At 40.9% G+C, this 24894-nt stretch overlaps 1 protein-coding gene across 5 annotated transcripts in view; it reads right to left on the minus strand.

Annotated features, from left to right (window-relative positions):
- PIAS2 (protein inhibitor of activated STAT 2) overlaps positions 1–15155 on the minus strand; it is a 103108-nt gene extending 87953 nt beyond the window's left edge. For 2 of the 5 annotated variants that reach the window (XM_060613767.3, XM_060613762.3), the window contains exon 1: positions 11175–11317. In XM_060613767.3, the coding sequence (XP_060469750.1) occupies positions 11175–11198 (24 nt within the window). In that variant the 5' untranslated portion in view covers positions 11199–11317. Of the gene's footprint in view, positions 1–11174; positions 11318–15135 lie in introns of those variants that run through there. The other 3 variants (XM_060613774.3, XM_060613768.3, XM_060613769.3) reach the window with 3 other exon arrangements.
- Positions 15156–24894: the final 9739 nt, after the last annotated feature.

Raw genomic sequence — 24894 nt, forward strand, 5'->3', positions numbered from 1 at the left:
CAACAGAAGTTTTTGTGGAAGTTGTTACAGAGTTAAGAGAAATTAAGACAATTTGATGGTTCTGTTGGCACAGACTAAGAGATCAGAATCCAGAAAGCTCAGACAGACCCGATTGTAGAACTATTACAAATTAGTAAAAAAAAAAAAAAAAATTTATGCTAGTACAAACACAGGCAAAAGACACAGAATAGGCAATTAGAATCTCCGAAGAGTTAAGAAAATGGTAATAAGCATAATAAAAGATGCTCACCTTCTTACCAAAGGAAAACATTAAAATCCAACAAGTGAAATTTTATACTCATTGGCAAAAACTTTCCATTTGATAAAAGTTAAGTGTTAGCAAGAAAGCTAAGCAATGAAAACTTCTGCATTGATGGAGAGAGCAAATATTGACACAATCTTTAGAAAACAATCTAGCATCATCCAGTATTTGAAGATACATACACCCTTAAATCCCAGCAATTCGACTCCTAGAATTTGTATGGTGAAATATACAAATATTTATACTAAATGAGATCACTAAATTCCCAAACAGTGTCACATCAGTGCAGGGTAAGTTTATAGAATTTTTCTTTTTTGCATTTTCAAAACTTTTTGGATTTCCAAAGTGTAGATAAGGAACGTGAGAGACTGTAATAGGAAAAAAATGGAAACTACACAAACTTCCAACAAGAGAATGGATAAAGAGGCATTCATACAGTAGAAAATTAAAAACAATGATAAATAAAAAACCCCAAATACAGTATTATTCCATTTGTATAAAATGTTTAAGCACATAAAAACTTACATAGATATAACATGATTTTATATACCTATAAAATAACATGATATCATGTTATCATGGATTAAACCAGGAAAGGGCACCCTGCTGACCTAATGAACTATTTTCTTAACTCACATGATGGCTATATTCATGTTTATTTACCTGTACCTTTACCTGTTATAAATAATCTTTTGTATTTATGAAATAACTTAAACATTTAAGAAATAAAAAAGGGTAGCATGGTGTACCCAAATACACAAACCACGATTACAATAAGAGAATTGTCTCAAGAGACCTTTTTAAAGCAACTAGCATCCTCAGTTCAAGGCATTTTTCCCCATAAAAAGAAGACAAGTTGCCACTGAAAGAAAGAAAGAAAGAAAGAAAGAAAGAAAGAAAGAAAGAAAGAAAGAAAAAAGAAAATAAAAGATTCTATAAACTAGAAATACGATCACTGAAATAAATTCTATAGAAGAGTTCAAAAACAAAACCAAGGAAACCTTCAGATAAACAAACATCAATCTAGAAGTCCAACATTCACCCATCAAGAGTCTCACAGAAAACAGAAAAGGAGGGAAAGAAATTATCAAAGAAATAGAAGACAGTCCCCAGACCTGGTGAGTCTTAGAACTGAAAAGTTACTCCCCCAAGAACGAAAAAAAGGCTTACAACCAGACATATTTCACAAAATACGAAAGATAAAAATATCACCATAAAGATTTTAAACAAGATGACTACAAAAGGATAACCATCGGATTTGTAACTGGACCTATATTAGCAACATTGGATGTTTTAAATTCCTAGAGTAAAGCTTTCAAAATCTGTAAGGAAAAACCATACTACCAATTTATAGTTCTACATCTAAACTTCCAATCAGGAACAAAGGCAAGTCATTTTTCGGATACTGAAGAAATTAAGACTGTTCATCACGTGTCCTTACTAAAACAACTATTCATGATTACATTCCAGTAATATTAAAAAAGGAATTTAAAAAAGACACGGGATTCAAGCAACAGACCTAATCCAGGAGTACAATGTAAGCCCAGGATGACAGCTGTACAGCAGAACTAGACAGCAAGCTGCCCAAATAAGAAAAGGACGGTTGAGAGCTCCAGAAAGCCTACCTTCAAGAAAAGCTGAATGGTTACATATAAGAACACATTATAATATTAAATTTAAAAAATAATTTCCATAAGCTCTCCTCACCCAAGCAGGACTTTATTACATTTCTCCTTAAAGGAGCACAGGTTTAGTAACACAAGCTCTTCTATAGCTCCACATTACTTGGTTTTACAGTGACTAATATTTCTATCAGGATACATATTACAAAGGCTGGTCATCAGTACTCAATTTCTACAATCTTCCTATATAAGCACAGAAAAGCTTAGAAAAGTTATAATATAAAAGCTATAAATCTTGACAATGCAACAGAAAATGAAGGTTAGAAGCAGACAAAGGGTGGAGGTAGGAGAAACAAAGGGAAGTGAACTGGGAACTGAAAAGATGTTGTCTAAAACTGATCAGTCAAGAAACAGAAGTTTAACTATTATGAAAAGTAATAATTAGGGGCGCCTGGGTGACTCAGTCGGTTAAGTGTCTGACTTCGGCTCAGGTCATGATCTCACAGTTTGTGAGTTCAAGCCCCGCATCGGGTTCTGTGCTGACAGCTCAGAGCCTGGAGCCTGCTTCGGATTCTGTGTCTCCTCTCTTTGCCCCTCCCCGACTTGTGCTCTGTCTCTCAAAAATAAATAAATGTAAAAAAATAAAATAAAATAAAAAGTAAAATTAACATGAGAATTAGAAACAAAAAAGAGTTTTTGCTCAAAACTGGGGAGGGGGTGGGATTTACAACTTGGGCCTCTCGGGCTCTGTCCCCTTCGCTCCCCCACAAGCATTTCACTCCTCTGCCTTGGGTCTGTAATCTCTGCCACTTAACCCCCTCTTCTGTCTCAGACTTACATGGAGGCAGTAGGTCTGAGCTCTTTCCCTTCCTGGGTTGCTGAGAGATGCCTTTCTTCAGAAAACCTTTGGGATTTGGATTTCCCCAAGAACATGGAGGATGGAATACCCATTCTTGGGTCTTATCTTTCCCCCTGACCCAAAACTTCCCACAAAAATTGTCTCCAAAAAACAAAAAACACCTTCCTGAGATGTAAACCTTCTGTCCCACCCATTAATTGCCAATTCTCCCAGACTGAAGAGGGGTGAATAACTGGGCATATGTGAGGGGGCATTTCTGTGTCAGAGATGTATGGAGTCAGGAGATAGCCACCTTCATACACTGATGTGTGCAAAGAGGAATAAAACAGATCTCCTTTAAAAAAAAATGTAATTGGTAGAAGAAAATACAGATAGCCAACAGACACATGAAAAGATCCTCAACATCACTCATCATCAAGAAATGCAAATCAAAACTACAACGAGATATTACCTCACACCTGCCAGAATGGCTGAAATCAATGACACAAGAAACAAGTGTTAGTAAGGATGTGGCAAAAGGGGAATGGACCTCCCTGCACTGTTGCTGGGAATGCAAACTGGTGCAACCACTCTGGGAAACAGTATGGAGGATCCTCAAAAAGTTAAAAATAGAACTACCCTGATCCAGCAATCGCATCACTAGATTTTTACCCAAAGAATATGAAATACCAATTCAAAGGGATATAAGCACCCCATTGTTTACAGCAATATTATTATCTACAATAACAAATTACAAAAAAGCCCAAGTATCCATCAATACAGGAATGGTTAAAGATGTGGCTGGCCACACACACACACACACACACACACACACACACACAAGAATATTACTTAGCCATAAAAAATGAAATCTTGTCATTTGCAATGACACCGATGGAGCTACAGAGTATTATGCTAAGTGAAATATGTCAGAGAGACCAATACAATTGCTTTCATTTGGGGGGGGAAAAATGAGGAACGGAGCAAAGAATAAAAACTATTATTAAAACCAGGGTAGCTCAGTCAGTTAAGAGTCTGACTCTGGATTTCAGCTCACGTCATGATCTCACGGTTCATGAGTTCAAACCCCACATCAGGCTCCATGCTGACGACATGGAGCCTGCTTGGGATTCTTTCCCTTCCCCTCTCTCTACCTCTCCCAAGCTCAAGCTCGCACGCTCTCTCAAAATAAATAAATAAACTTAAAAAAATTATTATTAAAACCACCTTCCAGGTTAAAGAAAAAGTGAAATAACTTGGCCACGGTCATACAGTCAAGAGCTATGCATCCCAAAGCTAATACCAAAAAGGAAGGGAGGGAGGGTGAGAGAAAGAGAGCAAGAGAAAGAAAAGAAAACAACAACTGTCTGGCAACATTATCAAGAACTGCTTTTATTGACCTGCATGAATAATCAAATGGAGCACTATGAATGGCTAGGTTAGGCTTATACTGTTCTCTGCAAAGTCACAAAAATTCTTGTGTCAAACCAGTCTTCCAATAAAGTCTAGGAAAAAAGTCACATTACCAGAGGATTCAAAGTAAACATTCATAAAGAATAGTTTGGACTATGATACCAAATGATTCCACACATCACTTTTATTTCCACTGTGCAATTTCTTAAACTCAACAAATAATGCTGGGCAATTAGATATCCACATGCAAAAGAAGTTTGAATCCTACCTCACCCCATAAACAAAAATGAACTCAAAATGGATCAACAACCTAAATGTAAAAACTAAAACTATAAATACAAACTCTTACATGAAAACAAACATAAATCTTTATGATATTGGATCAGGCAATGTCTTCTTATCAAAATTAAAAGCAAGAAAAGAGTGATAAATTAAACTTTGTCAAAATGTAAAAACTATTGTATTTCAAAGTACATTATGCAGAAAGTTAAATGACAGTCCATAAAAAGGACTAAAATACTTGCAAACCATGTATCTGATTAAAAAAAAAACAAAACATGTATCTAGACTATATAAAGAAGTTGAACTTGGGGCGCCTGGGTGGCTTGGTCGGTTAAGCAGCCGAAGCAGACTTCGGCTCAGGTCATGATCTCACAGTCCGTGAGTTTGAGCCCCGCATCGGACTCTGTGCTGACGGCTCAGAGCCTGGAGCCTGTTTCAGATTCTGTGTCTCCCTCTCTGCCCCTCCCCTGTTCATGCTCTGTCTCTCTGTCTCAAAAATAAATAAACGTTAAAAAAAAATTTTTTTTTTTTAAAAAGAAGTTGAACTTAAAAAACAAAAACCCAATTTATAAGTGGGCAAAAGGTTTGGGGCACCTGGGTGGCTCAGTCAGTTGGATGTCCGACTTCGGCTCAGGTCATGATCTCATGGTTCATGAGTTCGAGCCCCTCATCGGGCTGGGCTCTGTGCTGACAGCTCAGAGCTTGGAGCCTGCTTCGAATTCTGTGTCTCCCTCTCTCTCTCTCTCTGCCCCTCTCCGCTTGTGCTCTGTCTCTCTCTCAAAAATAAATAAACATTAAAAAACAATAATAAATAAAATAAAAAAATAAAAATGGGCAAAAGGTTTGAATAGACATTTCTCCAAAGAAAACATGCAAATGGCCAATAAGCACATGAAAAGATGCCCAACATCTTAGTCACCAGGGAAAAGCAAATCAAAATCACAATGAGAGCCCACTTTACACCCGTGTGGGTGAGGATATGGAGAAATCAGAACTCATAACTACTAGCAGGAATGTAAAATGACGTAGTGAAAGTTTGGCAGTTCCTCAAACACTTAAACTGAGTCACCACATGTACCCAATAAGGCCCCTCCTATATAACTACCCAAAATAACTGAAAATGTATGTCCATACAAAACTTATATACATGTTCATACTAGCCATGTTCATAGTAGCCAAAGAGTGGACATCACCCAAATGTACATAAATTCATGAATGAATAAACAAAATGTGGTATATTCCATACAATGGACTATTACTCACCCATAAAAAAGGAATGAAGCACTGATACATGCTACCACATGAATCTTGAAAGGTTATGTTAAATGAAAGAAGCCAGACACAAAAAGCCATTTGTATGAATCTATTTCTATGAAATGTCTAAAACAGACAAATCCATAGAGACAGAAAGATTACCGGAATCTGAGGGCTGGGCAAAAGAAGGAACAGGAAGTGACTGCTAATGAGTATGGGGTTTCTTTTGGGGTGATAAAAATGTTCTGGAATTACGGTGGTGATGCTTGCACAACTTTGTGAATAGACCAAAACTACTTTAAAAGGCTTAGTTTTAGGGGTGCCTGGGTGGCTCAGTCAGTTAAGCATCCAACTCTTGATTTCAGTTCAGGTCATGATCTCACAATTTGTGAGTTCAAGCTCCATGCCGGGCTCTGTGCTGACGGCCCCCTCCCCTTTCTCTCTCAAAAATAAACATTTTTTTTTTTAAAGGCTGAACTTTACGGCATGTGAATTATATCTCAATATACATATTGTATAGGTATATTGAGATATAATTCTCAATTTATCTCAGCCCCAAATTTCTCTCAAAAATAAACATTTTTTTAAAGGCTGAATTTTATAGTATGTCAATTATATCTCAATAAGAAAATTTAAAAATAAACTAGCTAAGATGCAATCCAGAAAAACAAAGGCAAAATGCTGAGAAAAGAGAAACATTTGGACACTATTATACTTAGAAAAGTGCCAGCTTTATCAGAAAAGCTATTCATGTTTACTAGAGGGAGGGGACGGACCTAAGGACCAAACCAATGCAAAAATATCTACTATAGCTAAGAATATCTTGGCTTACTATTAAAAATTATCTAGGGGCGCCTGGGTGGCGCAGTCGGTTAAGCGTCCGACTTCAGCCAGGTCACGATCTCGCGGTCCGTGAGTTCGAGCCCCGCGTCAGGCTCTGGGCTGATGGCTCGGAGCCTGGAGCCTGTTTCCGATTCTGTGTCTCCCTCTCTCTCTGCCCCTCCCCCGTTCATGCTCTGTCTCTCTCTGTCCCAAAAATAAATAAAAAATGTTGAAAAAAAAAATTTAAAAAAAAAAAAAATTATCTATTTAAGTTAAATATTGAGGTTTGAATTTGCTTTCATAGACAAGATCTCAAGTGAAGTCATCTTTGAAATTTTAGTTGTGTCCAATGATGGCTTTGAATCATACAGTAGATTCTGTTACATCTGTCATATATATTAGTCTATTTTCTTGCCCATTAGTTGGGGGGTATTATGAAAGATGAAGAACTCTAACCTCAAATCCCCAATTCACTTCTGATGCTCCCTCTACATCCCAAAAGCATCTGAAGCTACCAGAATGGCAAGTCTTCCTAGGTGTAAAGAACCAAACAAATCCTCAAGCTTTCTAGGTAAAAAATCGCTGTTCTAGAAGTACTTAAGACTCAGCATAAACGATCTTCTGCATCTGGTTTACCAGTATCTGTCAAGAAAGTTATGATCACTCACTTTCACTTGCCCAAATACACACCAAGACTTTGCACACACACTCACTGTCGTTCGAACACACACAGAGATAATAAACTCAATGCACAAAAAGGATGAGGATGAGGAATACAGGAAAAAGAGACTTAAAAAAAAATTACTGCAATAGATCCCCCCTCCATCCCCACACTCGGGTGGTGAGAAGTAAGGAGAGTGGACTAACGAGGTTAAAGTAGCAGGAACCTTTTTTTTTTTAATGTTTATGTATTTGCTTACTTACTTATTTAGAGAGAGACTGTGTGCACTTGAGCAGGGGAGGGGTAGAGAGAGAGGGAGACAGAATCCCAAGCAGGCTCTCTGCTGTCAGCATGAGCCCGATACGGGGCTCAAACCCACGATCCGTGAGATCATGACCTGAGCCAAAACCAAGAGTTGCACACTTAGAGAGCCACCCAGGTACCCCTAGCAGGAACCTTTTTAAGAAAGACTGCCAAAAGACTGCACCCGCAGCCCACAGTATACAATTACGCAACTCGAAGAGAAAGACAAGGATTACAAAAAAAGCCACTCTGGTTGAAAGAATGAGGGACTTCAGGACCCCCACTTTTCTGCCTCTGTGCTTAGCTCTGCTACAGACTATTGTGGAGGGAAAGGAAGGTGGCAATAAGAGAGGTCCAGGCCATCAGATCTTATGAGCTTGTCCCAGGTTTTTTCATAACTAGCTAACTAGTAAATTCACAAACTTCTACCAACATAAATGCTATAAACGGGCAACCAGTGGATTGAATAATTTCTTTTCTAGCACCTTGAAAGTTTCAAATACATGACACATTACAATCATCCTTGACTACTCAGCCCACAATTTCCATACTGAGAACTTGCTCTTTCCTTTCCCCCAATCCATCAAGATAATCTCATGAGTCAGGTCTGCATAATAGGACTCTAACCTTCTGGCCATAGATGATTAGAACACAGGTGGATGCTCACCTAAGCTCAGCCAGTCAGACCCTCTCTCTCAGAAGAACTAGAAGAAAGGTGTGCTGGTATTCTATTAAAATGAAAGCAGCAAAGCACAGGACTGCCATATTCTGCTATGACCGGACAAGAACTCTGGTATTGGCTTACATAGCAGTCTCAAAAACTAAGATCCTCTGGCAGCCTCTTAAGGTTCCACAGACGTTGCCTCATCAAATATCCCACATCCCACCCTAAGCTTACAAAGCAAAAGCACAGGAGTCACTAAAGAACAGTGAGGATGACCTTTCCCAGCATTCCTGACCTCCAGTACAGGAGAGGGCAGCAGAGCCAGAGTGACCTGCTCTGGTTATACATGCCCCTAGGGAGTAGCCCTGAATGATGATGGCTAAAGATAATGGAAATCCCTTCAGCAGCAGAATTAGCAGCCAAATATGTGACATCCAGGTCGGCTATTTTTTCTACTGCCAAGTTAACCAACAAACTAATGCTGGCTATTTTTCCTGGTCCTTTAATTTACTTGACTATCTCTCTGATCCTCAGAATATATTCTGAAGCAGAGACCATTTAGAATGCCCTACATGTTTCTTCCCCTTTTCCTTTCTATTAGATTTTCAGTCAGCTGTCCTATTTCCCCTCCAGTATTATATGTCACACAAGAAGGGCATTGGCTATTTATCATTCAGTTTAGCTCACAGATTGCAGGATGATGGCTAGCAGCACCAGGTGGACCTGCAGGAAACTGCACACAAGATAGACTCTAAAGCCACACATCTGAGGTTAAAAACCTCAGGTCTTCCAGCTCAAGCTGTGTCAGGTTATTCAATCTGTCTCAAGTTCTTCTGACAATTTCTTCTAACAATTCTGTTACAACTGTCCTGAGAATTAAACAAGTATATGAAGTGCTTAGACCACAGCCAGGCATGTAATAGCCACTATATGACAATGGATACCTGCCATTATCATTATCATCATCACTGTTTGAAATGGGGGGGGGGGGCAGGGCACAGAGAGGGACAGTGCACCTTTAAATGTAGAGGGTGCTGCTGAGCAACTAAGGCAAAGACTGGGATTGATAACTCTTCCAGCATCTATCTGCACACCTTCCCCTCCTCTGAAAACTCTCCCCAGTCAGTCTCTGTTGGGCACCTGATGTGAACTGTGCAAGAGGGGCCATCTTCCATCAAGTGCAGGGAGAAGCAAAGACAGCTGGTTTACAGAAAGAGATGATGCAGCTGACCCACAAAACAAATTGTGGAGGAGAAGATGAGGGAGGGGGAAGAAGGAGAGGGCCAAAGGGGGAAATGAGGTAGGGGAAGAGAAAAGGAAGAAGGGAAAGGTAGACCCAAAGAGAAAAAAAGCTTGCTTGGTGGCCAACCACTTTGCAGTTCCACTTAGAACCTCAGCACTGACTGCCCTTTGTGCCCTCTACCGGTAAATAAATCCTCCTCTTTTTATTAAGATTGACCAACAACATTGATAAAAGTCTAACACAAGTCTTGGAAAGATTTTCATCAACAAAAACCTTAGAAGAGGATAAGTTGTATGCATATACTACTATGCAAAAATTAAGAGGATACTGCAGGTTAAAAAAAAAAAAAAATAGCCTCAATTTCAGTTTTCTCAACCAATCCTAAACCTAACGTATTAATTTACATAGCTGAGGCTCAGGCCTGGCTGTTTCAAAAGCTCCACAGGTGTTAAAAGCTCCACAGCTGGGGCTCTGGACACAAAAACCCTTACACTTACAAATACGAACACCCCTTAACCTATTGTTAAGGTTCTCTGCATAAACTAACATGGGGCATAAAATGCATTAATGCACTTTTCACTAGGAATTAAGCAATTCTTTTTGAAACAAAAGACGGGAAAATGGCAGGTATTTTGCAAACTATAACACACTCTCCCTTTAGATCGGAATCACCAATCCGTTCTTTTGCTGATGTCCACTGTATCAGCCAGGTAAGCAGCCAACATCTTTCCCCGACTCCATCTCTCGTCGAAAAAACAATAAACATACAAAACTGAATCTTTTATCGGATTCCTCTTCCTTTCTATTCCAAAAAAGTAACCCTGATATCCTACCTCTGTGACGCAAAAAGATTGCAGTTAATTTCAAGTTCACATTCATCTCTACTTTGACTTTTTTTTTTAAATCAGGGTTTTCGTCCTTAAGTAATCCATTTACGTCGCCAATAATTCAGGGATCCGTAAAACATAAATTCTGTTCGTTTACCACAGTTTTGTTTCAGTTGAGGACTCTGAAGGTTAGCAGCCCGGAGAAAGCTATCTTTTCCGTTCCATCCCCAGTACACCCATTTTCAAACCTCTACTATACAAAGATATCAACAATAAAGTTGTGACCTTGTTTTAAGGCTACGAAGAAAAAATGTTTTCCCTCAAGAGCAAAACGAGTTCACAAACCTCCTGACAACACGGCCTTTGCGGGTGTTCTACCACCGCACTAAGAAAATATTCAAGGTTTAAGGTCGATTATTAAAGGCAATGCTCCCCCAAAGACCACGCTTCTCTCCAAGAGGAAGCACTGGTAGGTGGAAGGGGCCTTTCTCGTGACAGATCTCACTAAACAGTAGCATCAGCCACAAGAGAGGATTCCTAAACGCAACTTCACGTTTCAGAAAACAGTCTCCCACCAAGTGAGTAACGTGGAGACTTCTGAATCGCCACGCACACGTACACCCCGTAAAGGTGGAAAAGCAAATCCCGCTTCCCACCTCAGCCCTCAAACGAGGCAGGAGGGTCCCCAACGAGCCCCTCCCGACGGCGGCCCCCGCCCCGCGCCAGGTGTGCGGACCCCCGGCCGGACCCACCGACCGCTGGCCGGGGCCCAGGGTCCGCCGCCCCCGCGCGGCCCGGGCGTCCTCGGCCGCCTCGCTCCCCTCCCCTCCCCCGCCCGCGCCCGCTCGGACTCGGGCCGGGCTAGCGGCTCCGCCAACCGGTCCCCGCGAAACAAGGAGGTGGCGGCCGGCGACGCTGCGGCTTCCCCGCCTCCCCTCCCCTCCCCCGCGGCCTCCGCTCTCCACTCCCGCGCCCCCGCTTACCCTCAACTCCTCGAAATCCGCCATTTTACACCACCCGCGGGCGCCGCTGCCGCCACAGCACCCCCTCCCGCTGCCGCCAACGACGCCGCCGCCACCACGGCCGCCGCCGCCGCCTCCAGCACCATCCTGCACTGGGCGCCGCTGAAGACGCCGCGGCCGCTGCCGCCGCCGCCGCTGCCGCCGCCGGGCCTGTCACGTGACCGGCGCGGGAGCTCCGCCCCCGGGGCGCGCGGGCCCCGCCCTCCGGCGCCCCCCCCACCCCCACCCCCGGGCCCACCACCTTCCGCCCACGTCTTCCGCCCGGGCTCCCGTCGCGCGGCGTTCGCGGCGCGTCAGCTCCCGCCCTCTCCCGCGGCCTACCCGCCTCCCGCACGCCTTCCATCGCCCGGGCCTGCGGCCGTGCACCCCTCGGCCCCGCACGGCGCCTCCCTCCCCTGGAAGCGCGGTGGCGACTGAGCGTTACCGGCCGGCCCGCGGGAGCGCCTGGCCCGGGGGAGCGGCGGAGAGGAAGAAGAGGTGAACGGGACTCCTGACTCCTGGCGGCAACATTTCGGGAAAATTCTAACGGTGCCCTTCCACACGGTGGCTGTAGCTGGAGGAAGCAGCCGCAGATAAAACCATCCCCCATTGTAGTAGCGGAACAATCAAAATATGGGTGTCGGGTAAGCCATTGTTCCGATCTAATGGTGCAGGATGGGTGAGATCTCTTTGGATTGGTAATATCCTCAAAGTACTAACCTGGCTGATTCCTTCAGACTTTCAAGGGCGACTGAATGTCATGGACTGCCGAGTTGAGAGGGCCGGGCGGTGGGACTGGGGAGACGTGAAATAAGAGAGCGAAATAAGAGCGCTCAGAAGAACCCTGGTTGTTAAAAAGTCGAGGGGTCAGGGAAATCAGATAGCTAGGAAAGAATGAAATGCCAAGGGCAGAATAGATGGAAGGAAGCTTGATGGCAGCCCTGACGTGCTGATAAAGGATGAGAGAAGGTGCTGAGTCAAGCTGTTGAGAAAACTCACCGGACCGAGTACAGGGTTCAAATTTCTTTGAAGAAGTGGATTAAACCCACCCACGACAGAATATTAAAACGCTTATTATAATTTGCAAGGCCCTGTTTAATCCGGTTCCTGCCTAGTGCTTCTTCCCATTCCTTCCTGTATGTTTAATGAATAAAAGAAAGAGTGAACAGTATCTAGAGTGGGTTCTAACGCTGGCTCTCCACCATGAACTTTAGGGTCTTAGCGTGGCGTATCCTCGATCTTCGCTGATTCTCCTTAGTCCTTGGTTTATACCTCAGTGGAGTTTAACATTGTTCAACAGGCGTTAAGTGAAGGCCACTGTGAACTGGGAGCTTTGAGGGAATAAGATGAATAGAATGTAATACAATCCTTCCATCAAGAAGCTTACAACACAGGGGCGCCCGGGTGGCTCAGTCGGTTAAGCGGCCGACTTCGGCTCAGGTCATGATCTCGCAGTCACTGAGTTCAAGCCCCGCATCAGGCTCTGTGCTGACAGCTCGGAGCCTGGAGCCTGTTTCAGATTCTGTCTCCCTCTCTCTGACCCTCCCCCATTCATGCTCTGTCTCTCTCTGTCTCAAAAATAAATAAGTGTTAAAAAAAAAAAAAAAAGCTTACAACACATAAGAGGGACCAACATACACACAAAATTAAGAGAAGCACGGCCTCACTGAGGCTTGTTTTGTAGTATTCATTGTAGGGTCAGGCAGGTTTGACTGCAAAGAATTCTAAGTGCTGCCCCAGACAGGCCTAATAATAACTAATGTCTTCCTTGCCACGTGATTACGTCAGAACTGAACCTGTAAATCCACTACTACAGGGCATTTTCAGGCTTTGCCAATGAGATCAAGAGTGGGCCCATTTATGCAGTGATGAGAAATGAGACTTTCTAGCTTGTGGAGTGCTCTAACTATTTTGCTACGATGAGGGGCCAGCCCAACTCATGGAGAAGAATCACCTTAAAAATATTCCAGAATTAACTTTGACCTCTGTACTTGTCAACTTGCATAAGCCAATACCCTTCCATTACTGTTTCAGATAGTTTTAGATGGGTTTGCTATTAGCATCTGAAATACGATGCTACTTTGTCTCCCTAGACCAGATTACTAACTTGGCATCTTTTCTAAACTATACTCTGAATACTCATTCCAATACTTGTTTTAAGGAAGGCCTGAGTGCTAAAGGGTAGAGAAGATGCCTGTCTCTTTACTGTCACAAACAGTTTAGCTCTGGTCTAAATTTGTGTATCCTACTCATGAGAAAGAAAGCCCTGCACTTACTTGAATCTAACTTCCTTATAATGTGACATGAAATGTCCTTGGAGCAGAGTTGGGAGGAGGAAAGTGTGGTAACCTTACCACCACTTGAGGCCACATACCAAAGTACCACTTCTGGCCACACACAGAACTATTACCCCAGGGGGGAATTACATTAAATGCAATTTTCTCCTTATTACCTTTTGTTCAAGATTTTATTTTTTGGTAATCTCTGCACCCAATGTGGGGCTCAAACTTGCCACCCTGAGGTCAAAAGTCACACACGTCACCAACTGAGCCAGCCAGGCGCCCCCCCCTCATATTTTCAATGATAGAATGTGTCAACAGTTTATATGAATTGAGGTTCAAGGCAATTACCTGACTGATCCACCCCCTTAATCTAGCTCAAATTTTAAAACCTCAGTATTGTAATTAAAGTGGCCTAAGGTTACATGAAGTCAAAAGTCTCAGGAGTGGCTTTTTCACTTATTAGCTGTGTAACTTTAGCAAAGTCACAACCTCATTTTCTAATCTATAAAACAGGAATGATTATTCCTGAACTCAGGATGGTGAAGGAGTAAATGAGTTAAGATACATGACTTTATGAACTTATGAAGCAATAGATGATAATTTTTTTATATCTAAACAGCTGATAAACACATACCAAAATAAAATTATTAAGAGACTCTCATATACCCATGTAATATATACCAGTGTCTTTAGAAAAGACTTAACGAGGCTGGACCATGCAGTGAAGTTTTTAATTCAGTTCCAAGCACCTGTCTTGTTAATCCTTTTCCTTCCTATCTCTAAACCCATCAACCCTCCCTGATCTCAACATCTCTCTTTTCCACTGATTTCTTCCTCCGTATAATCATGATTTTCAAGCCTCCTATATTTCCAAGCCACCTTTCTTCCTTTGCCAAGCATACATCTGTTTTAATTACATTTCTTCACTCCTTAACACTTTTCTGATAGTGTTTGATCTTGACCATTATTGAAACTAATATGAAAGAAACTGAACAATGAATTTATCTTTTAACTTCATATCCCCAACTTTTTATTCTGAAATTTTTATTTTATTTTTTAATGTTTTATTTTTGAGAGAGAGACAGAGCGTGAGCTGGGGAGGGGCAGAGAGAGAGAGAGGGAGACACAGAATCCGAAGCAGGCTCCAGGCTCTGAGCTGTCAGCACAGAGCCCAATGCGGGGCTCGAACTCATTTACTGCAAGATCATGACCTGAGCCCAAGTGGGAAACTTCACCAACTGAGCCACCCAGGCACCCCGCAAATTTTTAAACACCAGGAAAAGTTGAAAGCATAATACAATGAACACCTGTATATATCCCAACTAGATTCAATAATTATTAATATTTGAACAATAATTTTTACTAAGGCATAATTTACATATAATGAAATCCTCATATTTTAAGTAAATTGTTCAATTAGTTTTGAAAAATGCTTGTCAAGATACAGAGCATTTCCATCAGCCCCGAAAGTTCCAAGTGACTTCTTGCCCCTTCCCAGTCAAAGCTCCCACAAGAAGCAACCAATGATCTGATTTCTAATACTATAGAGAGAACTAAAAAATGAAGCAACATTCTCTACTTATTTTTAAGTGCTATAATAATTTTGATGCCAAAACTAGACAAAAATTAGTTTTTCCATCTAACTTATAAACAGCTCTTACCTTTGTAATGCAAGGATGGTTTCACACAGCATATATAATAAACAACTTGGTCATTTGATCCAACTCATCACCTGAAAACCAACATAAAAATCTGGGTTTAGAAAAGCAGAACCACATGCCCAATACTGTATAAGGAATTATCCAGCCAAAATGTTAGAAGGAAGTATTCCAGGCAGTGAAACCAAACATTTGTCCTGAAGGCATTTAATGATCCAAAAGTAAAATCTATAAAGTAACTATGACTTTTGCAGGATTGCTGAGCAAGAGAGAAGTAAGTCTAAATGTAGTACCACAGAAGATGGAAAGTCTAATAAACACCCCACATATTTAATACAAGACCCTATAGGGTAAAGATGAACCAGGAGTCAATCAGCACTTCCACAGATTGCAATCAGGTTTAACAGTAATAAAATCTCAAGTTCTGTATATTGAATAAACAGGGCCTAGAGTGGCAAGCTATAGGCACTGGGCAGAAACAAACTGAAGTTCTCTCCAGAGGAAGATATCATCACCCCAAACCTCAAATTACCCGACACAGATAATTTTCCAAATAACATGACCAACATGTAGTCAGAAGACTGAAATAAAAAGCATGCTTGCACTAAAAAATAAAAGGTTTAAAAAAAATAACCTAGCAGAAACTCTATTCCAGAATTGAGAGGTTTAAGAACTCAGTGCATAGGTTTAGTAGTATATTACACACAGTTTAGGAGAAAATAACCAGAACATATGTCAGAAGGAAGTACAGAGAAAACAAAAGAAAAAAAAATGGAAAATGCCTAGGAAAATATTGACATCTCATGGAGACATGAGATGATGTTGAAAAGGTCCAAAAGATGTTTAATTGGAGTCCTCAAAGAACAAGAAAGTCAGAATGAGGCAGAAGTAATATGTGAGGAGAGAGAAAACCTGAGACTTTCCAGACTGATGAAAAACACTAGGTGAAAGGGTAACAAAACCCTTTCCCATGCTGCATGAGAACTCGACCTTCAGTTAACTTTCCAACTTTGTTCACTGGAAACTGATAGAGTGTTATGATTTAAAAAATGGCCTCTGGAGGCACCTGGATGGCTCAATTCATTAAGTGTCCCACTCTTTTTTTTTTAAGTTTATTTATTTATTCTGAGAGACAGAGGCAGTGTGAGCAGGGGAGCAGCAGAGAGAGGGAGAGAGAGAAGCCAAAGCAGTCTCCTTGCTGCCAGTGCAGAGCCCAACTCAGAGCTCAAACCCACAGAACCTTGAGATCATGACCTGAGCCAAAACCAAGAGTCAGAGGCTTAACCGACTGAGCCACCCAGGCACCCCCAAGCGTCCCACTTTGATTTTGGCTCAGGTCATGATCTCAGTTTGTGAGCTCGAGCGCAGTATTGTGCTCGGCACTGACAGCAAGGGGCCTGCTTGGGATTCTCTCCCTCCCTCTCTCTCTGACCCTCCCCCGCCCCCTACTCTCATGTGCTCTCTCTCAAAATAAACATTTAAAAAATTAAAAACGACTGCTGCCCAGTAAACTGCCTCTAGATCAGGAGGAACTGACTATAAATGAACTGAATACCTTATAGGGAGGCCATACTTGGGATTTCCCAAGGGAGTTTAATTCACCAATAAAATATAGAAGTTTTAAATTGTGTGCAACTGATGGCATGACTTCCATGTATCATATAGAACCACAGTGAGAAATAGAATAAATCCACAAGTATAGTGAAGCATTTTACCATACCTACCTTAGTAATTAATACAAAAAGGCAAAGAAAAAAATCATTAAAGATCTAGATTTTTGTTAGAACATGATTAACAAACTCGACCAAGTGACTTTAATGTGCAGAAAATGTGTTATTTCAAGCACTTAAGGAACATCTGCAAAAATTAAACATACACTGACCATGAAGCAAGTCTCAACAATTTAAAAAATTGTAATAAACCACACATAAAATTTACCATCTTAAACCATTTTAAGTGTACGGCTTACTGCCATTAAGAATAGTCATACTGTTGTGGTGCCTGAGTGGCTCAGTTGGTTAAGCATCCAATTTCAGCTTAGGTCATGATCTCACCGTTTGTGAGTTCGATCTCCGCGTCAGGTTCTGTGCTGACAGCTCAGAGCCTGGAGCCTGTTGCAGAATCTGTGTGTCTCCCTCTCCCTGCCCTTCCCCCCCACTCGCAGTGTCTCTCTCAAAAATAAACATTAAAATAAAATTTTTTAATAAAAAAATAAAGACTAGCCGCTGTTGCATAACCATCGCCACCATCCATCTGCAGAACTCTTTATCTTTCCAAACCAAAACTCATCTAAAAATAACTCCCCATTTTCCTCTGCCCCTGGCCCCTGGCCACCACCATACTGCTTTCCCCATGAATTTGGCTGCTCCCGGTACCTCAAGTAAGTGGAATTATAGGGCCTTTGTGTCTGTGACTGGCTTATTTTCCTCAGCGTAATGTCTTCAGAGTTCAACGATATTGTAGCATAGGACAGAATTCTCTTCCTTTTTAAAGCTGAATAATATTCCATTGTATGGATATACAATATTTTGTTTATATGTCAACACAGGTTGTGTCTTAGTCTGGGCTACCGAAACAAAATCTCACACACCGGGTAGCTTGAACAACAACTTCCCCCCACACATACACAGTTCTGGAGGCTGGGAAGTTCAAGATCAAGGTGCCAGCAGATTTGGTGTCTGATGAGGGCCTGCTTCCAAGTTTACAGATAGCTGCCTTCTTGCTATATTCTTACACAGTAGAAAGAGCTGTGGTCTCTTCATCTTCTCATAAGGGCATTAATCCCATCTTAGAGCTTTCACTCTCGTGACCTCAGCTAAACCCAGTGACCTCCTAAAGGCCCCATCTCCAACTACCATCAAATTGGGAATTAGGGCTTTAACGCAGATGGGTTTGGGGTCGAGGGGGGGGGGAGGACGCAGACATTCCGTTCATAGAAAGTTGCTTCCACCTTTTGGCTATTGTGAATAATGCTGCTATGAACATGGGTATAGAAATATCTCTTTGAGACCCTGCTTTCAGTTCTTTTCAGGATATACCCAGAAGTGGAATTGCTGAGTCATATGGTAATTCTGTTTTTACATTTTGAGGAACTGCCATCCCGTTTTCAACAGTGGCTGCACCATTTTACATTTTCACCAGCAGTGCACAAGGGTTCAAATGTTCCACATCGACATCAACACTTGTTATTTTCTGTTGTTTTTTTTTTTTTAATGTAGGCATCTTAATAGGAGCAAACTGATATCTTATGGTTTTGATTTGCATTTCCCTAATGATTACTAATGTAAGTACTTTTTCATGTGCTTATGGGCCACATGTATATCTTCTTTGAAGAAATGTCTACTCAAAACCTTTACCAATTTTTAAAATCAGGTTGTTTGGGTTTTTTTGTTGTTGATTTTCACTAAATTTAAAAGGATTGGAATCATACAGATTATGATCTATGCACAATTAAGCTAAAACTCAGTAAGAGATAACTAGAAAATCGCCACATTTTTGGAAATGAAGAAATACCCTTCTAAATAGCCTATGAGTCAAAGGAAATATCACTATGAAAAATTTTAAACTATTTACCTGAATGGTAATGAAAATACTACATATCAAAATCTCCGACCACCAAAACTAAAAAGCAAGCAATGGAATGGGAGAGAATATTTGCAAATGACCTATCAGATAAAGGGTTAGTCTCTAAAATCTATAAAGAACTTATCAAACTCAACAACCCCCCAAAAAAAATTCATTGAAGAAATGGGCAAAAGACATGAATAGACACTTTCCAAAGAAGACATCCAGATAGCAAACAGACACATGAAAAAATGCTCAACATCACTCATCATCAGGGAAATACAAATCAAAACCACAATGAGATACCACCTCACACCAGTCAGAATGGCTAAAATTAACAACTCAGGCAACAGATGTTGGCAAGGATGCAGAGAAAGAGGAACCCTTTCGCACTGCTGGTGGGAATGCAAACTGGTGCAGCCACTCTGGAAAACAGTATGGAGGCTCCTTAGAAAGTTAAAAATAGAACTACCCTACGACCCAGCAACTGCACTACTAGGTATTTATCTAAGGGATACAGGTGTGCCGTTTCAAAGGGGCACATGTTCCCCAATGTTTATAGCAGTGCTATTGACAACAGCCAAAGTATGGAAAGAGCCCAAATGTCCATCAATAGATGAATGCATAAAGAAGATGTGGTATATATACACAATGGAGTATTCTCGGCAATCAAAAAGGATGAAATCTTGCCATTTGCAACAACATGGATGGAACTAGATGGTATTATGCTATGCGAAATAAGTCAGTCAGAGAAAGACAAATATCATATGACTTCACTCATATGTGGAATTTAAGATACAAAACAGATGAACATAAGGGAAGGGAAGCAAAAAGAATATAAAAACAGAGAGGGGGACAAAACATAAGAGACTCTTAAATACAGAGAATAAACAGGGTTGCTTGGGTCGTGGGAGGGGGGGAGGGGCTAAATGGGTAAGGGGCATTAAGGAAGACACTTGGTGGGATGAGCACTGGGTGTTATACATGGAGGATGAATCACTGGAATCTACTCCTGAAATCATTATAGCACTATGTAAATTAAAAAAAAAAAAAAAAAAAGGTCCCTGAGTTGTACCTATAACTACAGTTATAGAGAAATTTAACCTTAAATTTACAGTTAGGGAAAAAAAAGCTGGTGATCAGTTGACCTGAACAACTTTAAATAAGAGAACAGTAAAATATCCAAGGAAAGTAAGAAGAAAGACATACTAAACATAAGAAGAAACTAATGAAGGGGAAAACTAATATAGAATTTATACACAATGCTTGACATGTGCTCAGAAATTACCAGACATGCCAGAAAACAGGATCAAATGACTAAAAACCAACATGGAGATTTGTGAGGAGCTGCTACAAGTCTGTTTCTCAGTTGCTTCTGTATCACAGAGACTGTCATGAGACAGTTTTTTATCATCTCCCCAGTTCTGATGAGATATGGTAAGTTATGATCATAGTATGCACCCTTGATATGATATCATGAGAATGGCAATTTACCTCTGTGGTCTTCCTCTCAAAAACCTATAACCCCAGTTTAATTAAGAGAAAAACATCAGGGGCTCCTGGGTGGCTCAGTCGGTTAAGCGTCCAACTTCGGCTCAGGTCATGATCTCACGGTTCATGGGTTTGAGCCCCACCTCGGGCTCTGTGCTGACACCTCAGAGACTGGAGCCTGCTTTGGATTCTGTATCTCCCTCTCTGCCCCTCCCCTGCTCACACTCTGTCACTCTCTGTCTCTCAAAAATGAGTAAACGTTAAAAATTAAAAAAAAAAAAAAAAAAAAAAGAAAAACATCAGACAAATCTCACTTATGAGATATTCTCCAAAGTACCTGATCAATACTCCTTAAAAGTTTCAAGGTCATCAAAAAACAAGGAAAGTCAGAAACAATCACAGCCAAGATGAACCTAAGGTGATATAACAACTAAATATAATGTGGCTGAGATCCTGCTATAGAAGGACATTAGGCAAGAACTAAGGTAATCTGTATAAAGTATGAATTTTAGTTAATAATAATGTACTAATATTTGTTTATTAATTGTGACATATATACCACATTAATATGAGGTGTTAATAATAAGGGAACTGGGTATATGTGAATTTTCTATACTATAAGCACAGCTAGAATGTAAAGCCTCTTTTGTTGATCATAAAATGATAAATCATATTGTAATGATAAAATGTTTATCATTCAAAATTGTATTTTCCAATGATAGAAAATAAAATGGCTATTAGACTTTTATTTTTGTTATTTTATTTTGGGGGGCATTAGATTTTTTTAATGTTTATTAATTTATTGTGAGAGAGAGAGTGTGGGTGTGTGCAGGTGAGGGAGGGCAGAGAGAGAGAGGGAGAGAGAGAGAATCCCAAGCAGGCTGCACACTGTGAGCGCAGAGCCCGATGTGGGGCTTGAACTCACGAATCCATGAGATCATGACCTGAGCTGAAATCAAGAGTCAGATGCTTAACCCACTGAGCCATCCAGGCACCCTGGGGGGTATTAGACTTTTTTTTTTTTTTTGAGAGACAGGGCACAAGTGAGCGAGGGGCAGAGAGAGAGAGAGAGAATCCCATGAGGCACAGAAAGAGAGAGAGAGAGAGAGAGAGAGAGAGAGAGAGAGAAGCGGGGCTCTATACATTACTCAGTGCTCATCACAAGTGTACTCTTTATTTTTTGTAAATATTTATTTTTGAGAGAAAGAGGGAGGGATGGAGAGAGAGAGAGAGAAAGTGCTCACAAGTGGGGGGTATGGGGCAGAAAGAGAGATGTTTACACAGAAATCTGAAGTAGGCTGCAGGCTCTGAGCAAGCTGTCAGCCCAGAGCCCCACGCGGGGCTTAAACTTACAAACAGTGAGAGCATGACCTGAGCCAAAGTCAGATGCATAACTGACTGAGCCACCCAGGCGCCCAGCAAGCGTACTCTTTAATCCCCATCACCTATTTCACCCCTTCATGGCCACCTCTCTTCTGGTAACCATCAGTTTCTTCTCTATAGTTAAGAGTCTGTTTCTTGGTTTGCCTCTTTTTTTCCCCCTTTGCTCATTTGTTTTGTTTCTTAAATTCCACAGATGGTATTTGTCTTTCTCTGACTTATTTCACTTAGCATTATACTTTCTAGCTCCGTCCATTGTTTTGCAAATGGCAGGATATCATTTTTTAATGGCTGAGTAATATTCCTGTGTGTGTGTGTGTGTGTGTGTGTGTACATCACATTGTCTTTTTTTTTTAATATTCATTTATTTTGACAGAGAGAGAGAGAGAGAGAGCGCGCGCGCACAAGTGGGGGAGGGGCAGAGAGACAGGAAGACAGAGAACCCGAAACAGGCTCCATGCTGGATCCCATGAACCTCAAGATCACAACCTGAGCCAAAATCAAGAGTGGGATGTTCAACCGAGGCCACCCAGGTGGCCTATACCACATCATCTTTACCTGTTATTCATGGACTGATGGACACAGGTTGCTTCCATAATTTGGCTATTGTAAATAAAGCTGCAATAAACATAGGACTGCGCATATCCCTTCAAATTAGTGTTTTTGTGCTCTTTAGGTATATACCCAGTAACGTGATTACTGGATCACAGGTCTATTTTTAATTTTTCAAGCTAACTCCATTCTGTGCTCTACAGTGGCTGCACCAGTTTGCTAACAATTTCAACCTTTAAATAATGGTAAAAGTGTAAAATTTATTTTCAGTTGTATCTGTAAGAATTTGAAGACATTGTTGTTAAAATGTCTTGATCAGGAAGTATAGACATTTCAAGCACTAAATCTGCTTATGGAAGTTCTCTCAAGCTTTTCATTAAAACTTTTGAAATTTTTTTTTAAGTTTTATATAAGTTTAATATTTCACAGTTTCCATAGCACTTTACTATTCCATTTCTTCTCATAATTATAAGAAAAAAGTAATGAGCTTGTTTTTTGTTTGTTTGTTTGTTTTTTACCAAGGCCCATATAGGTGTTCTAAATCCCTTCCAATTTATCAACATGCCACAGAAGTTTTATCATTTTCTTTGTGTGCTGTGACCTGAAAAAGGCTAGGAAGCACCCACCTAGAGAATCTCTTACACCCGCACAGGCACAGTAGGAGATATGTACAAGAGTGTTTCTTTCTTTTTCTTAATGTGTATTTTTATTTTTGAGAGAGAGAGACAGAGCATGAATGGAGGAGGGGCAGAGATGGAGGGAGACAGAATCCGAAGCAGGCTCAGGCTCAGGCTCAGGCTCTGAGCTGTCAGCACAGAGCCCGATGAGGGGCTCGAATTCATAAACTGCAAGATCATGACCTGAGCCAAAGTCGAACACTTAACTGACTGAGCCACCCAGGCACCCCATGTACAAGTGCGTTGTAATAAACACTGTTTGTAATAATGAAATCCTGAAAACAACTTATCTCCATCAAGAAGAGAGTGGATATATACATTGTGCTATATTCCTAAAAAAGAATGCTATGTGTATAGTATAAGAAGAAAAATGAATAAGCCAGAGTTACATACAATAAATGGACAAATTTCAAAAACTATGAAATGAAAAAATCAAGGTGGGAAAAGTTATATATCCTTTCTACAAGTTTTCCCAAATTTGAAACAATGGTATATATTTATGGATATACACATATGCGATAGAAGTTCAGAAACAAACATGTGAATGATGAATACCAAAACCAGAACAGTTGGGGCCTCTGAGAAAGGAATAGGACCTGTGGGGGCATTCTGGGAGATTGTACTGTATTTATAAAGTTTTTTGTTAAAAAAAAAAAAAAGGCATGAGAGCTTGGTTGCTCAGTTGGTTAAGTGTCCGACTCCTGATTTCAGTTCAGGTCATGATCTCATAGTTTGAGAGATCAAGCCCCACCTTGGGCTCTGTGCTAACAGCTCAGAGCCTACTTGGGATTCTCTCTCTCCCTTTCTCTCTGCCCCTCTACCCACTCAAAAATAAGTAAATAAAAATTAAAAAAAAAAAAAAAAAGGACCTGAAGCAAATAAGGCACAGTGTTAAGATATGACAGACCCGGAAGGTGGATATACCAATCTACTTTTGTCTATTTTTGTGTGCTTGAAACATTTCATACCAAAACAAAACAGATCCTAAATCTGATCATTCTTTACTAATTCCCTGTTCCCGAATGACCACAGTAGCCTCCCGTCTCATTTCCTTGCTTTCTGTCTTGTTCCACGATTATTCTCCACATGCTAGCCAGAATGATATTTTATAAATATATATCTGATGTACCATCTCCCTATGCAAAACCTTTCAGTGGGTTTAATCACTCTAAAAATAAAAATTCAACTCCATACCGCAGTCCACAGGCCCTTGCTTTATCTCCGACATTTAGCTCTTAAGATCTTATTCTTCCTCCACTATCATTATTTATCCCCTCAAACGGTTTTATTTTTCTTTTGGACCTTCTCACTACCTCAAATTATATTAATTCATAGTTTATGGATATAGTTATTCCCAGAGTCCCCAGCTTCCACTAGAATATAAGTTCCACGAAAGTGGGGACCTTGCTCTCTGCCATATCCTTGGTGCTGACTCGTTAAGTATGACATGTTTTTTGGATGAACAAATAAATGAGAGATTTCTTTTTCATTCAAAAAGGCGAGGAATGATACTTTAGTGTTTTGTTTTGTTTTGTTTAAAGGTGTAATCTAGGGTGCCTGGGTGGCTCAGTTGGTTAAGCATCCGACTTCGGCTCGGGACATGATCTCACGGTTCGTGGGTTCAAGCCCCACGTCAGGCTCTGTGCTGACAGCTCAGAGCCTGGAGCCTTCTTCAGATTCTGTCTCCTTCTCTCTTTGCCCCTCCCTCACTCATGCTCTGTCTCTCAAAAATAAATAAATGTTTAAAAAAAATTTTTTTAAAGATATAATCAAACACATAGAAGGGGAAAATTACAGGGTACTCTGTCAACAATAACAATAGCTAAGGCTCAGTAAGCACGCATTATGTACCGGGCATTTCCAAACACGAGGACCACATACTTTTGGGGTGCGCATCGGCCTCCCTCCCTTCTCGTAGGCCCTGAGAACCTATCTGTGACATGAAATCTTCCTCCCTAGTCACAGCTAATTGGATCTGGATCAAAGGCTGGGTGAGAAAAGCTCATCTGTTAGCCAGGAGGAAGCAATCAGATTATTTTTCTTGAAAATTTGTGCTGAGAGACGCACAGGCTAAAGAAGTTTGAAGATGAGTCATGTT

Source organism: Panthera onca, chromosome D3, assembly GCF_046562875.1.
Source record: "Panthera onca isolate mPanOnc1 chromosome D3, mPanOnc1 haplotype 2, whole genome shotgun sequence".
In the NCBI taxonomy this organism is placed as follows: Eukaryota; Metazoa; Chordata; class Mammalia; order Carnivora; family Felidae; genus Panthera; species Panthera onca.